At 55.0% G+C, this 15946-nt stretch overlaps 1 protein-coding gene across 1 annotated transcript; it reads right to left on the bottom strand.

Moving 5' to 3' along the window:
- Positions 1–259: 259 nt before the first annotated feature.
- On the bottom strand, positions 260–15433 carry PRRC2A (proline rich coiled-coil 2A). Its single transcript, XM_080805553.1, has 31 exons — positions 15294–15433; positions 13257–13431; positions 12578–12755; positions 12115–12214; positions 11945–12017; positions 11453–11596; positions 11141–11292; positions 10883–10962; positions 10595–10737; positions 10184–10274; positions 9875–10091; positions 8981–9455; positions 8434–8624; positions 7892–8189; positions 7283–7493; positions 5209–7077; positions 4390–4664; positions 4066–4196; positions 3721–3850; positions 3535–3620; positions 3104–3337; positions 2831–2971; positions 2638–2709; positions 2362–2529; positions 2085–2167; positions 1672–1882; positions 1484–1582; positions 1127–1339; positions 918–1012; positions 720–810; positions 260–601 (listed from the first exon to the last, which is right to left on the bottom strand). Exons 2-31 carry the CDS (start codon positions 13366–13368, stop codon positions 461–463), a joined length of 6504 nt encoding a protein of 2167 aa, XP_080661679.1. The 5' UTR covers positions 13369–13431; positions 15294–15433; the 3' UTR covers positions 260–460.
- Between the last annotated feature and the right edge of the window lie 513 nt (positions 15434–15946).

Consider the following 15946-nt stretch of genomic DNA (forward strand, 5'->3'; position numbering starts at 1 on the left):
GAAGCCCCCGACACATGGGAGCAACCCAGCTGTCAGCTCGACTGGAAGCCAACAGACCTCACACACTGGCCCAGAAATGGATTTGGCCAGAGGAGGCCAGCTCTTAACTCCCAGCCCATAAGACTTAAATATGTAATTGAGTGGTCAAATTTTGAGGTAGCTTATTACAACAGATCACCAGGATTAAATTTCCTAGAACCACTCCACAGATCCCTGGGCACTGTACTGTTAACGAGAGACTGCAAACAACCAACCCATCCCCAAAATCATTTCAGAAAAATTTTTTAATCCTTTTATTATTCTTTTTTAACAAACGGCCCCAGGGATAGGGGACCAGGGGAGGGGGGTGGAGGGGAAGTGAGGCCCCAGCCCCATGACCCCTCCCCACCCACCCCTTTCCCCCTTATATATTTATAATCTATATACAAGCCCCGGGGGGTAGGGGGCAAGGGGAACTCCCTCAGCGGGGTGGGGGCAACCCAGGCTCCTTGTCTCCTCGGGACCCAGGCTCCTCTGCCCGTCGGGAAGGCCCCTCTCGAGAAGGTGGCCCCGCCCGCTCCCAGGGCTTCGGCATCCAGCGCAGGGCATCTGGTGGGGAGGCCTAGGGAACAGTACACAGGCAAGGGTAAGTCACACTGGGAAGCCAAGGATGGAAAGACAGGAACTCAAGCAGTAACTCTTAGATTTTGACTTGGGGGCACAGGGGTCTCTCCCTTCACCTGCTGGTAGAGGTCGATGCGCTGGGTGCGGAAGACACCGCTGTAGGTAGAAGGCGGGGCCTTGATACGGGAATTCAGGCCAGGGAAAGACCTACAGGAAGAAGGGTGTTTAAGGCAAGCATGACACCTGCTCCCTGCTCCCCTAAGAAAGCAAGCCCTTAAGGATGGGCAATCTGCATCCCCACTCCCTCTTCTTGCCTTCCAGCTGGGGGAGTACGAGACGGCCCGGGTCCCCCAAGGTTGCTGTTCAGTTTCCGATAATCCTGAAACGGCTTTAGTTCCACTGGGTGCAGCTGAAGGAAAAAAATTCATGAGCCTCCTGCCTCTCAACCCAGTTCCTCTTGAGATTCTGAACCCCTACCCCTAGCTCTTGTGAGATCCCTAGCCCTTCGGTTCTTGTACCTTACCTCTGCTCGTCCCAAGCTAGGGGGGAAAGGTCTGGCAGGTGAAGGCAGCACCCGAGTAGCAGGAGCAGGTGGGGGCCGCACAGCCAGGCTGGTGGGCTGCAGAGCAGGGCCCACAGGTAACAGAGAAAGGGGTGGTGGGGCAGGAGGTGGCGCTGGTGGCAGGGAGCCAAAGTTCACCACAGGCAACTGTGAGTCCACCATGGGTAGAAGCATCTATGGTAAGAGATATGGGCGGGGGTGGGGGTGGGGATGGTAGGGAAAAATGTCAGAAAAGCAGAAATATCGTTAAGACAAACAAATAAGCCAGAGGCTGGTCACAGAAATAGAATGAAGGGCAAGAAGCATGACAAAAGGTACCTGCTGGGCAGGGGCCCCTGAGGGGAGGAAGCCACTTTGGCCACCAGGTTGCAGAGGAGTAGAATAAAAGTCTGAGGGGGATGGCAGATCCTGGCGCACCTGTTAGGGACCACAGGACCAGTGTCAACTCTCCCAAAAGCATTCTCTCCCTTCCAACTCCTGAAGCCCATCACCTGCCCACCTCTTACCTGAAGCAAGGGTGGATCGGGCAATGGGCTGGGACAGAAAGCTGGAGAGTAAAGGAAGGAAGGTGGAGGGTACAGGATTCCTCCAGCTGGCAACTTCCCCAGCTCTGTTGCTTGCAGTGCGGAGAAATCCAAAAACTGGCCCTTGACAGCTACCCCAGAAAGCAGTGCTGAGGGGGGCGCTGGGCCCGGGGGGAGGTACAGGGGCTGTGATCTGGAGACGGAAGACAAACAAATTAATTAATTAAAAAAATTACAGGTGCAGGGGAGGAGTTAGGGAGCCAGAATCATTTTTACTCATTCGTTCTGAGCTAAGTCTACCAGCTTTTGGTACCTCTGAAACAGGTCTTCCCCTTCCCTCCCAAGGAAACACAGTTCCCTCCTCCCTTCTGAGATCAACAGGCATCTAGTCTTACCTGTAAGGGTGAAGGGAGGGTGTCCCAGGGCGGAAGCCTCCATTGTTGGGATGTAACTGAGAATCTATGGCTCCCCCTGAGACCTGCGGGAGGGCAAGGCTGGAATAGCTCCAGTTTTTCTGGTCAAGAAAAGATTGCCCGCCCCACCTACTATGGTAAAAGCAAGGAGAAAAACGAAATCACAAATAATGATGGTTTATAACTACACAAATTGAAAAGGCTGGGCTGTGAGGAACAGCAGGCAGAAGGGGGTCATGGGACAGGAAGCAGGACCTACCTGTGAACTGGGAGGCCCAGGGCTGCCATAGAAGACCTCAGGGTACAAGCGCTGGCCTGAGGAGCTGGGCTCTGGGCCACAGTGCCCAGAACTCAGGTTCTTCGATTGTGGCTCAGCTGAGACAGAAGAACTGGGGAGCAGCTCCCAGTCTCGGGATATGGGGATGGCCTGTAAAGAAATCTGATTAGGAGCAATATCAGCTTCCCAGACATCCAGGTCACACCCAGCTATTTTCTCCAGAAACTGAAGGTCTTTCCACCAAATTCTCCCACTCACCTCAGTGACTGATGAGGTTAGCTCTTTCTCTGCTTTTAAACTGTCTCCAACCACTAGACGCAGGTCCGAGTCCTGTGGCAGTGACAAGAGGAGACCGTCCTGTGACTCAACTTGTGTATCCTCCACACCCCACCTCCAGTCCTTCCCTTCTCTCCACCCACCCCGAGATACTCAGATCTTGCCCATGCCGTACCTTGTCACTGGTGCCAAACTGGACTGGGGGGCCAGGTCGATGGGATGGCCGGAGGGAGCCAGGCTCTGGGCCTCGGTCTGTCCGCTGCAATCGTTCAGTGCCAATGGGGCCAGGGGGCAGAGGCTGCTCCCGGGGCAGCTCCTGGGTTGGGGAAGTAAAAGGAAGCCCAAATGAAGGAATGCCCACAACACACAAGCACAGGGAAGGAGACAAATATATGATCAAGATCAGAATCCCAGAAACATTCCTCTTATCTTTTCTTGACCTTTTTACCTTTCTGTCACCATCATGGGGAGCAGGTGGCCGTCTCCTAGGAGGTTCAGAGGGTTCAGAGCCAGGGGTACCCTCACCAGGAACAGCATTCAGGGGTGAGGGACCTCCAGGCCGCTTGGGAGGCCCCTCTGCTGTCCCCTTGAGTCCTCCATCAGGGGAACTTCGCTGGCTGCAGGGACCTGATGACACCTGAGAGTCCCCACTCAGGTCCACCCCACTGTCAGACTGACTCATCTGAAAGAAGTAGAGAAACAGTTAAGTCACGGCAGAAAAGCACCAAGGAGTAGAGAAGCAGTTAATTAAGTCACAGCAGAAAGCACCCCAATACCTCATTGATGCTTACAAACACACAAACTGAAAAAAGGAAAGAACTACAGGAGTAGCCCTAGACAACACAGAACAGATGGGGAAGAATCCCAGCCCGGACGAACCTCAGTTCCAGCCACATCCTCAAAAGGGCTCAGGGGTTCCATCCAGGGCTCCATGGAGCCAGGCCGGTAACTCTTCCGGCTAGCGGCTGGAAAGAACACCAGACAGCATAGGTGAGAGACTGTCCTGAGACCACCCTGCCCTCTCAGCCCTCTGACATAGCCTTTCCCACCCTCAGGCTTACTTACCAGTATGTAAACGGTTCCAGATGTGAGGGCTCAGGGCCTCTGTGCCTGCGTCTCTGCACTCTCCCTGAGGGCCTGGGCCCTCGGGCTTTGGGCCCAAGAATCCAGAGCTATGAGAAGGCGGCAAAGATTCCTTAAAGTGAGAAAGGCCAGAGATAAAACTTTAATAAACTGTGAACAGGGAACTGGAAGAGGCTGGGCGAATATGGGGCAAAAAAGATGACAAGCAGTGATTAATACTGAAAATTTGGAGTGAGGACATAATGAGAATAGGGAAATGGAAAAAAGGTAACGAGAACCTTCAGGAATAAGAGCAATGAAGCCCACTGTCAAGCTCCAATCTCTCACCTCCTGCAGCAGCTCTGGTTTTCTGGAAGGCCGCTCCCGCCGTTTTGTGGGGAAGGAATTAACGCCAGCAGAATCCTGGGGAGTCCCATTCACCCCCCTCACCATCAGCCCTGGCTCCTCGAAGTGGGGGTCTAGGGAAAAGGGAAAATCCCATCAGCATCTGCTCTATCACTGACCTCAGCTTTTCCCATCAGCCACCTCCCAATCCTTCCACCCTTGCTCAGTGCAGACACCCAACATCAGGGCCCCCAGGCCAGATGCTTCCTCTCTGCCACCTGACCTCCGGGGATAGAGATGCTCCCACCCATAGCCCCTCCAGCTTACCTGAACTGACGCTGTTGTTGTTGTTGGCTCTCTGAGCATCGTATCGGGTTGGGGGCCGAGGGGAGGGGCCTTGAGGGGTTTGGGGAGGCCCAGGCTTGGGCCTTGGGTGCCCCCCTGGTGCAGCTGCACTCCCTTGGCGGCTGCTGAGTTGGGCCAGAGCCTGTTGGATGCCAGCAGGGTTGCTGTGGATAACTTGGTCCAAGCGGAAGACAGCAGAACTGCTGGGTGGAGGGGGAGGTAAAGGAAGCCCTGGGGGCCGCTCCTCAGGAGGTCGGCTGAAGAAAACAGAGCATCAGCTCCAATATTCCCAGAATTCTTAACATTTTCCCTACCAGTCCAAACTTTCAACCTCTCCCTCTTCCCCATTAAAATTTAGGTGTCTCTGAGCACATCTAACAAATTTCTATATGCATGCAAAAAGAAACAAATACATGCATGCTCCTGACTTAATCAGTAATCACTTTCCAGTTACCTCCCCTAGACATGACTGTTCAGGGCCTAGCAGCCCATGCCCTTAGACCTCAAACGCCGTGGCACCCAACTTCCCTTTCCTTCAGGCCGCCTTCCCTCCCCCACGGTTTAACCTTAGAAATAAACTCAAGGGGTGCCTGGCTGGCTCAGTGGGTTAAAGCCTCTGCTTTCAGCTCAGGTCATGATCCCATGGTCCTGGGATCGAGCCCCCATTGGGCTCTCTGCTCAGCAGGGAGCCTGCTTCCTCCTCTCTCTGCCTGCCTCTCTGCCTACTTGTGATCTCTGTCAAATAAATAAACAAAATCTTTAAAAAAAAATAAATAAACTCAAAAGCCCATCCCTACCCACCTCCGGTTCTTGGGAGAGGGCCAGCTCCTCTTGTCCCCTCGCCCTGGGCCGGTCCTCCCTCCAGGTCCCCCACCACCTCCGCCACTGCTGCTGCCACCACTGCCAGTCTTGCTGCCTGGGCCCGGGCGCCGATTCTGCCTTTCCATGCCAGGCCGCTGACTCGAGAAGCTCCGCTTGCTCAAATCCTTGGCTCTCTGGCTCAGATCTCCACGGGACATGGCTGAGAGGCCTGGTCCGGTTCCACCTCCACCACCCCCAGGAGTTCCCACAGCTTTGGGGGCCAGCAGTGCAGGTGGGGGAGCCTCCTTGTCCCCCCGGCGCTCACTGGCAAAGTCGCTGCTCTCTGATGCAGTTTCCCATTCCTCATTGGCTTGATCAGAGTTCTGGTTTGACAGATCAGGAGACTTGGCAGCTGCCCGGCGAGGGGGTGGGGGCACAGATACTGTCGTGAGTGTCTCCTCTGCTCCAGAGGTGTGGGCTGGCAAGGCTAGGGAAGAGGGCTTGCCCTCAGCCCCTCTGGCAGCGTTCTCCCGTTCCTGTTTCAACCTCCGGAACCGAGGCGGTTTGTCCTGCTGCTGAGCCCTCCCATGTCGTCTCCGTCGGGGCCGCTCGCCATCTTCCACACCCATGCCCATGTTGCTGCCTCCACTGCTGCCTCCCCGGGCCACGGGGGACAGAGGCCCTGGGATCAGCTTCTCCTTCAAAGGCTCCTTACTTGGTGGCAATGCAGCTGTTGGAGGCTTCTTGGGAGCCAGGGACTTGGTGGGAGGGCTCCAGCCTGGACAAATGGGTGGAGGGGGCCTCCCACCCCCTCTCCCCCGGCGGGATGGCACCCCTCTGGGAGTGAAGACACGCCCGCCTCGGGCAGTGGAAAAGCGGGCTGGGGCAGGTGAAGGAGGGGCTCCCGATGGTGGAGGAGCAAGAGGGACTTGGGTGAGCACTCCGTCCTTGGGCAGGGGAGCCTCCTTGTCTGAGGGAGCCAGATCGCTCTCGTGGGTCTCACTGCCCGTTTCTGAGCCCCGCTGCCGACGCCGCTTGGGGATTTCTTCGTACTCTGAACCCTCGCTTCTTGTCTCACTGGCAGTGCGGCCTCGGGGAGCAGGGGGATGGTTTGGTCCCCCTGCTCCACCTCCACGCCCATCGTCTCCCCGGAACTCTCGGTAACTACGGAACTCTCGGCTGCGGGCTCCCCGCCCCCGGCCCCCATAGGTCCCCCGAAAACCCCTCCCTCTGGCAAAATATTCACCTCGGCCCCGGCCCCGGCAAGAGGCTGGACCCACTCTTTCATAGGAGTAATCCCTTCGAAGCCTTGGGGCAGGGGAAAGATTCCCACTGGGCGGGGTCTCCTTGGGGACCCCTATCTTCCCCTTTGCCGCCTTGAGGAGGTCTGGCTTTGGAAGCTTGGGGCTTTCATCGCCTTGCTCCAGCGACTTGGAAGGCAGCTCTTCAGCTTTCGTAGGTGGTAGGGGTTTCTTTATAGGCCCAGCCCGGCGGGGAGGAGCCCCTGGTTCCTCTGGAGGGATCCCACGACGACTGCTGCCTGGGCGAGGACCCCAGCGGGTCTCAGTGCGGCTCTCTCTGCGAGGTGGAGGGGGGCCTTGGCCTCCAACTCCGCGGGTAGGCTTTCGGCCAGCTTCTGGCCCCGTCAGCTGTGGAGCCTCCTCCTTGGGGGTTTCCTTCTTGGGTGGCGGAGCTTGTATCTTAGTGGCTTCATCGCTGCCTGGGGGCCAGGGGAGTGGGCGGGGCCCTGGGGGAGGTGGTTCATCCAGAGGGAAGCGAGGGATCTGGGGCCCAGTGGCTCCATTCTCAGGAAAGCCTGGGTAACTGGCCAGATAGGGTGGCGGGGGAGGTACTGGAGGAGTTTCACTCCTAAGAACAGATACAGAAAAGTAGAAATTAAGTAACTTAGAATGAGGAAAAGCAGAACCTGGTGGAGAAAACAAACATTCTATTACCCCTCACCCCGACACTCCTCTCACATTTATTCCTGTCACCTCACCACTAATCCAAAGAACCTTTCTCCTAACCCAAGTCCTTTCACTGGCAAATGCACCCACTTTCACTACAGACTCACCGCATCCCCTTGTCATCCTCATCGGCAGCCTGGCGCAGTGGGGAGGTAAGCGGGCGGGGATCAGTGGGTGTGGTGGTGAAGACATCTCCTACCCAGGCCAACTTTGGATCCACTGGTGGGGTGCCCCGCTCCCGTAAGAGGGGAGGTGCATGGCGCTCAAACGGTTCTGAGCTTGAACCCCCACTGTCTGAGCGCTCCCGGGGAACTAAGCCTAAGAAAACAAGAGGGATGAGAAAGCTAACCCTTTCCTATGTGACAGGCCCTCCAGCTCAAGAAGCATCTCCCCAATCTACTTCTGTCAGTCACGTCGACATCAACTCCTCCATCTCTTATTACCTGCAGGCTTGACCCTGACACTCTCCTAAAGGAATTATCTTATTCTCTCAGCTTCCCTATGAATGAATTGATGAATTCCCCCCAAACAAATCCAGGCCAACGGAAGCCCACTGTTTCTCTCCCAAAGCCATTCCTGAAACAAAGAGCGTTCTGAGCAACACTAAAGCACATACCCTCCCTCCTTCACCCATGACCCTTCATCCGCATAGCAAGATGAGGACATCCGCTTCCCAGGACTGCAGTGCCCCCACCCACCCCCTCAAGGGCTCTTACCAGAGGGATGCACACCAGGAGGATAGAAGTCCAGAGGGGGCCGGCCCTGGAGGAGCCGGGGGTCCACGTAAGGAGGTATCATCATCCAGCGGGGATCAAAGTTCATCGGGGGCATGGGTGGGGGACGGCCCAGAGCACCTGGGTATAGGGCCTTGGGGGGTGGTGGCGGAGCCTGTGGAGCTGGCACAGCCCCCATGGTCACAGGCTGTGGTGGTGACGGCGGGACCGGAGCAGGTGGGGCAGAACCCTGTTGATGCTGCTGCCACTGCTGCTGTTGCTGCTGCTTCAAAAGCTGCTCCTGGTGAAGGACAGCAGAGGGGACGAGAGAGGCATCAAAGCCCCTGCCTCCCCCCTAGCAGGAAAGGAAATAAACCCAGAAACAAAGTTAATACACAGACATGACAGATACTAGGACTAGATGGACACCAGGGTGATGTACCAGAGAGAGCAATGGTAGGACCTGGAAGGCACCTTCTGAACTGGGTACAAGTGAAAACCAGGGAAGGAAACCGCTCTTATGAGAAAGAAAAGAAGGCTCTCACCTGCTGCTGCCGCTGGAAACGAGGTGGCAACGACTTCTGGTATTTGGGGTAGCCCAAGCCCTGGCTGGGGGGCTGCCGGGTGGGACCAACCCCATCACCCTTGGTTTCCACCTTTGGGGCTGGGGTTGTGGCAGGAGAGGGAACTTCTTCTGGTTGTTCAGAACCCTCTTTTGAGGGCAGTTGGGGTTCCACTGCATTGACAAAAAGATAATCATCAGGGTGATCTGGTCCCCCGAGACCTGTGACCAACAGCCCACTAACTCCGCTCTCACCTCCAACACACTCTCTAAAGAAGAGCCAACGATGGTGGCATGAACTACCCAGGAAACCATGAAAGCAAGAGGTCACTGCTCACTAGGAACTCAGTAAAACCTCCCCTACCTCAGATATCCATACAAGCAAAGGAATCCCTTTTTTCTTCCACCACTGATCATCCGATAAACTGAAACCATGCCTTCTACTTCACTTCCTCCCAACCTTACCACCTGTGCCCTTAGCCCCAACAGAAATAAAAGACACCTAGAGTACCCTATCCCCGTTTCCGTACCTGGGCTGGCTTCAAAGCTGCCACTGCTGGTGCTGCTGGTACTGCCGCCACCACTCACCAGCGTGGGAGCTGGAGCCACACCTGGAGCGGGCACCGACTGGGCAGGAGGGGACGGTGTTGGCTCTTCCGGTTCTTTTTCTGGTGTTGGGGCTGGTGCTGGTGGAGGAGCTGGAGGTGCAGAGAGTTCTTTGGGGACTGCAGGTAGCGGAGCTGGGGCAGGAGGGGCAGCAGGTGGGACAGCAGGCTCTGCTTTGAGCCGCTTGTCAGGTGCCCCAAACTTCTCATCAAGTCGCTTGAGCTTTTCTGCGCAGGCTGCCCGGCGCTCCTCTTGCATGCGACGCTCTTCCTCCTCTCGTCGGCGCCGGGCCCGCTCCACAGCCAGGGAGATCTCAGATGAAGATTGTTTTCGCCGCTGCCGCCAGGCCTCATCCTCGTCTTCGGGTGCTGGGGGCTTGCAGGGAGGGCCCCCCCGATCCTGTCAATGGGCAGACCCGGCAGGACCAGAGGTGTCAGTCGTCAGATTTCTTATCTTTTCCACAGACTGACCAACTGTCTCTAGCTGTGGGGGCAGGCACCAGCCTTGGGTTGATGGCCTCTTTGGGTAGGGACAAACTCATCCTAATCTTGTTTCCTCTCTCCTTTCAGAGACCCGAACACCCAGGGCTCCTTGTTCTTCCTCCCAGCAACCCATTTCTTTTAACCCAGGCTCCCATAACACCAAAGATGTCCCACAGATGCTCTGGATGCTTTTCAGAGCTGATCCACTACTTTACACTTCCTAGAGCCCATTCCTGACCCTCCCCCCAGCTTCCTCTATCACTAGTGCTTCAACTTCTCAGCTGACACTGATCTCCCACAACTGACCCTTCTCAACCCCTCATTGTAGACACTCACTGGGTAGTCCCCAGGGGGGCCCCAGTTCCCGGCGGGGCCCCGGTGAGGTGGGGGTGGGGGAGGCTTTGGGGCAGGAGGCCCCAGCTCTGTCTCTGGAGGCCGAGAGGTCTCTGCCCAGGCCGTCTTGGGAGGGGGCGGTTCGCTGCCGGGGGAGTTGCCCTTTTTGCCATCTGCTTCAGGGGGCCGTTCCTCACCAGCAGGTGATTGGGACTCCTTGCTGTGAGCAGACCAACAGTGGAATTAAAATCAGCTGAAAACCAGCTCCTTTAAGAGGATATTACTGTGAGAGAAACTGAGCCCCCAACTCACTGGCCCTCAGCTCCCTCCTCATCAGAGTCTCGCCCGTCTTCCTCATCGCTGAACTTGAGCTTTTCAGTGTAGTCGACCTCTTCGTGGGCCCCTGTGGAGAGAAGGAAAAAGTGATATCCCAAGCATTCTGCTCTCCAACCTCAGCTAACTTCTGGAACACAGGACAGGGTCTGGTATTATGGAGTGCAAATGCACTCCCAACACCAACCCCTCTCTGCGTGAAGCCACACTGTGAGTCCTGGCATTCCCACACCTCTCAGTTCTTTACCAGAAGTTGGCTTTCCGCCATCTGTTTCCCCTACCCTTCAGTGTCTCCTTTTCTCCCACACAATTTCACCCACACAATTCCCTATTTATTCATCAGATTTTGACTTTTGAGATCAAAAAACTTCATCCTTCATATGCACTGACCTGCCCAACCATCATCATTCTCCTGGTCCAACTGGTCAAACTCTTTGAGGTTATCCTCTTTAAGAATTGAAGGCCGACCTACAGGCTCTACAAGGCGCATTGGCGGCCCTGAACCTCGAGGGCCTGCCACACGGGGGAAACGGCTGCGTTGAAAAGACAAATGGGAGACAGAGTGTCGAAGATGGCATGTTGTAGAACCACATACAAGACTCAGCCTCTGGGCCAGAAGACCATCTCCCTAAGAGGCTTCCCCTGCCCCAACCAGAAACCCACACCTGGATTACTCACCTGGGCCCATCAGGAGTAGGGTATCGGTAAGGCCCCTGGGGTCCATAGGGCGGAGGGAACGGGAGATATGGGGGATACATCTGCAAAATGGCCCAAGAGCAGATGCTTAGAGGAACAAATATACAACCAACTCCCTAAACCTATCATCCTTCCCTCTGTCATAGGTCCCGGCTTTCTTTCTGTCCCCTCCAAAGGCTCAGTCCTAGTTGCTAACTCTCTAGCTTCAAGTGCAACCACTCCAAAACAAGATAAACTCACGAAGGGCGGCATCATTCCGCGGTAGGGAGGGAACTGGGGTGGGCCCGAAGGCTGTAGCGCCCCCCGGGGATCATGGCTGTGATGAAGTTTGGAGTCTGGGCCCTCCAGCTCATCAGGGCCACGCCCACCTCCGTCCCTCCAAGTTGTAGAATCTGTATTTTGGAAAAAGCAAAGAAGGAACACAGCTAAAAATGATGGAGAAAAAGGTGAATAAGCCAAAACTTAGCCCTGAGATGGAATAAGGTACTGTTCTGGACAAAATATAACCAACCACTCACTCACCCACCCAACTCACAAATGTTAACAACTCACTTTGGGGGCGGAGGCTTGGTCCGGGCCCAGACGACTGTTCGGCAGACTCCCTTTCCTTGGCAGCCTTGTCCTGGTCGCCAGCCGCCTGCAGGGTCGGAAATTCCTCTCGAGAGAATCGTGACAGTAGGCTTGATGCCCTTCCACCTGTTGGGGTTCAGAGTAGCAGACCAAAAAATACCAAAAAAACCCCGTATTTACTGAGAATGTACCACAAAACTCGAAGGCTCTGATAGTACCAGATTATCAAATTCCTGCTTTCAAACTCACCCCCTATACACTGCGTACCCATTCCCCAATAAACAAGGTCAGTTCTGGGACACCCCCCCGACCTTGCGTTAAGACAGAAATGAACTTGCTCATGTGGCCTGTGAAACCTAATATGGGGCCCAAAATTTAGCCAGAGAACCAAAGAACACTTCGCTAAAGGTATAGTGCAGGGCTCCTACCTACCACAGGGAACAGAACATGCTCCCCAAGCAGCCCTGCACTCACCATCTCCATGTGCTCCATGGGTGACGCTGGCTTGTGCCCAGGACTTTACCCCGCTTGGAACCGAAGGAGTGTTCTGGGGAAGCAGAGAAATAATAAATGGTGATGTGAGTGGTGGAACTACAAGCCATTCTTGCTCCCAGCCATTCAATACCACCTAGTTCTTCACACACCTCGGGGGCTGCTGGGGGTCGTTTCTGTTGGTTGGAGGCAGGCGTCTGTGAAGCCGGCAGTGGCTGCGATTCCGGCGGCTGAGCGGTTGAGGCATCGGAACTAAGGAAATGGTAGGACGGGAAGGTTATCCAGGACCTGAGATGCCTCCACTACTTGTCCCACTGATAGAGGACAGGAAGTGAACCCAAACCCATCTGTTACTATTTACAAGTACTTGCAACAAAATACTATAATTTAGTCGCCCCCGTGTAGGCTGTCATCTGTTTGCTGATCCCTTCCTTCCACCTCACAGAAAGGTAAAAGTGTCATTCCTTAGTCCTCTAACTAAAGGGCCCTGGAATAACCAAGAGGCTTCCCTCGGTCTCTGGATCTTATGTGTCTGGGCTAGACCAAGCCCCAACCCACTCCTAAAGTTCAAAGTTAAGATAGTCATTACTCTAGGTCCCCCAGACCTCTGTCTACCTCTTGGGGTCGGACTGCTCCTGTTTGCTTGCCCATCCTGTTCCGTCTTTCGGCACTAGTGAGACGTTGGGGTCATTGCCTTTGTTCTCGGCTTTCAGGCTTGGAAGGTTGGCTGGGGGTGGCATACGCCGGGCAATGGCAACTTTCCCAAGACTCTGCAGGCCATGGCGAGGGGCAACTGGAGAAAAGATAGGAGGGTGAAGAACGCCCCACATAGACAATCAGACAGCTTCCTACCCTAGGCCCCATTTGTACCACCTTAATGTCTTATTATCAAACTTTTTTAAAGAAACTATTCCTTCCTTTGCCCTCAGCAATCTCTAAAATTCCACTGTAAACACTAAGACGCATTACAGTTGATGCTTCTTTGTTGGATGGTTCATCTTGAGCCTGCAGGGAGCAAGCTGGCCCCAGACTTCTCCAAGTCCACATTTTTTTGCCTCCAGTTCTTACGTGTCCAAAGACAGGGAACTACAGACACGCCTTTGTAGGAGGGTTACTGGTGTTCATCCAAAGCCCAATGTTCCCTGTGGGACCCAAGATAAAGCTAGGAAGTATCTAGTGTTCCTGTAGTCTTTTAATACTTGGCTATAACAATTTCCCTTCAAAGAGCTCTAAAATGTATGCCCCATTCATGCCCAGACTCTAGGAATTAGGAACATCTTGGCAGGACCCTCACCAGCAGGTTTCTGGATCTCTAAGGACTTGCCCTTATATGTATCAAACAGGTTGAGCGAGGAATACTTCTTTCCATCCTTCCCCTTGGCAGTCGGCCCCGAGCGATCGGACATTGCGCTGGAAGCTCATTGAGTACGTTGGGTCCTGCAGGCACCTCCCCCAAAACGTGCCGGAGCCTGTGGGCCACACACCAAGTGTTTCAGTCTCTGCTCCCTTTACTGACTCCAAGAGAAACCTAGACGCTCATTTGCATTTTCACTAGGGGCCCAGATACTTGGCCCTCTGATGTCTTTTTCTCTAGCCTGTTCATACTCTCCCATCCCTTTAAGCAACTCCCACAGAGCCCAAATGCCATGGTCCCTCTTTCCCCCAGACACCTCTTGCCAAGGGAATCTAAATAAAAAATCTAGTATCCTTCTGGTAGTAGGCACACACTTCCTTTTGTGCCAGTCTATCATAAAAGTAGTCACTTCTTCATTATCCTAAGTAAGAACCTCCCTCCACAAAAAGCATTCCAGAAACGTATGATAAAACACGGCAAGCCCCAGCCCCAGAGACAACCAGAAAGAGACATACAGCTCCATCCTGCAAGGAACAGAGCTTTAAATCCCTGACTTATTAGACACCAGCTCCCTAACTGTGCCCCAGGTTCCTTTCCCAGCAGCCTCACTCCCATCTGGGGAGGTTTACACGAAGGTATGCTGGGAGTTTAACGATTTTATGAGCTTGCTCAGCCAGACTGGGGGCTGGTGCCAGATAATTCCTCATGGAATTGGGGCTCTACATACTCCCAAGCTACAAAACCCCTAGTTATTTGGAATACTCATCCCATTTTTTCCCTATACTTGCCCCCATCCCAGCTCCTGGAAAAAAAATCTGGTCTCCAGATGAAAACACTGGTGGGCTCTGCTTACCCTATGCAGATGTGAGAAAAACAAAACATTACGGAGCCACCTCCAGCACACTCTGTAACCATGGGGCCAAAGCCAGATGAACTTCATTTTCCTCCCCTCCCCTCAGTAAGAATGTTCATCAGCAGTCGTTTCTTTTCCCAATATCCCTTCCTCCCCAAGCAGGCCAAACTCTGCATCGTCAGTGGGTTCCTGAGTGACCAGGCATTCATTTGTAGGAAGGAATGGCGTACAGGAAAGAAATGGGAGGTGGTGGGAAATCCAGGCAGACCCGAGATAAAAAAAACTGAGTAAAATCAGGATAAAACCAAGGAAAACTTTTAGACAGGTAAAATAAAGGAGCGGGTTTGCGCTATAGGTGTTTAAAGACTCCAATCTTTGAAAAATAAATACATGAAGGAAAAGGGGATAGACAAATACTGGAGCAACACTAATAAGAAAGGGTCAACATGAAAGGAGGTGGAAAATAATACACTTAACCAGAAATGGTAAAGAAAAGATACAGAGCAAAGTAAGAGGGCAATGTCAAGACACCCAAGAAAAAAAGGGGGGGGGGTGAGACAGAGAAAGGAAACAGGAAAAATGAAAAAGCACAGAAAGACTGAGGAACATAGAATGCAAAGATGTAGAATAAAAGCAGGGTTCCAGGGTGGGAGTGACTCGACGCGAAGAGGGGCGTCAAGAAAGGGGAACCCAAGTACTGGGTGGATGGGAGGGTGGCCCAATATGGAGGAAAGGAGACTCTCCGAGGATCCGCGGGCGCGGCCCACCCCAGAGTGGCGGCGGGGAAGGGGACCCACAGATAGGGGTGAAGAGGCCAAGAGCGCAGCTGAGGGTGGGGAGCTCAGGGCCCAGAGGAGGGGGTCGCCCCATGAAGCCAGGAATGTGGGTGGTTAAGGGCACGCCACAGACTCTGCGTGAGGGGTTGGAGGTCCGGGTACCAAGCGGGGGTATCAGAGGGGGAGGGGCAGGCAGGCCCCGGCAGCAGGAGGACAAAATGGCGGCGGCTAATGGCAGCTTCTCCACCCCCCCACCCCCCCGCCGCCGGCCCGCCACCGCCGCCGCCGCCGCCACCACCGCCGCTCCCGCGCCGAAAAGAGTGTTAGCACTCGGCTCCCCAGACTCACCTGGCCGGGTGCGCGGGGGTCCGGGACCGGGGCCTAGGGGGTCCCCGAGGTGGGATGGCGGTGGGGCGGGGGCGGATGGCGGCGGATGGCGCCGGGCTCGGCTCCTCCCGTCTCCCTCGCTCACTCCGCGGCTAGGCTCCGACTAACGGCCCATCCGGGCAACCGCCGCCCCCGGGAGCACCCCCCCTCCCGCCTCCCTCAGCGTATGACACGCCCCCTTATTTGCATAAAGGGCGGGGCACCTTCTACCCTATCCCTCTTTACTTCGAGGGCTGTCCTTATTTGAAAAAAAAAAGCAGGGTGTGCAGATCAGCCATAGGTTATTTGCATAAAGAGGAGGGACTTTCAGGCGCTAGGATGCCGGTTGGCTAAAGAGACGCGCCCCCGGCGTCGGCCGTTAAGACGCGTAGAGGGGCGGGAATGCGGTGACCGTCCGCCGGGCGGTTACGGCGCAGGATTTGCACGACGAATGCGTGGGGGGGAAGGGGCGGAGCGTGCGTCGTGCGTTCGTGGAAAGATGGGAGCGGAGAGACGTAGGGACGCCAAGAGTGGAACCAAACGATGGAAGACTGGCAGCGCTTTCAGCAAAGGAGATGGAGAGAGAGCTCGGGGCGGAAGGGATTAGCTGCCGGGGGGCGGAGCTTACGCAACGA

Source organism: Martes martes, assembly GCF_963455335.1.
Source record: "Martes martes genome assembly, chromosome: 6".
Classification (NCBI taxonomy): Eukaryota; Metazoa; Chordata; class Mammalia; order Carnivora; family Mustelidae; genus Martes; species Martes martes.

What these genes read in the sequence shown, in the direction of transcription:
- PRRC2A (XM_080805553.1), bottom strand. Translation starts at nt 13,368, where the DNA reads ATGTCCGATCGCTCGGGGCCGACTGCCAAGGGGAAGGATGGAAAGAAG. An exon ending in AGAGATCCAGAAACCTGCTG is followed by an intron (nt 12,756 to 13,256) that starts GTGAGGGTCCTG and finishes TCTTTTCTCCAG; the next exon opens with TTGCCCCTCGCCATGGCCTG. An exon ending in CCCTCTCCCAAGAACCGGAG is followed by an intron (nt 4,665 to 5,208) that starts GTGGGTAGGGAT and finishes TGTTTTCTTCAG; the next exon opens with CCGACCTCCTGAGGAGCGGC.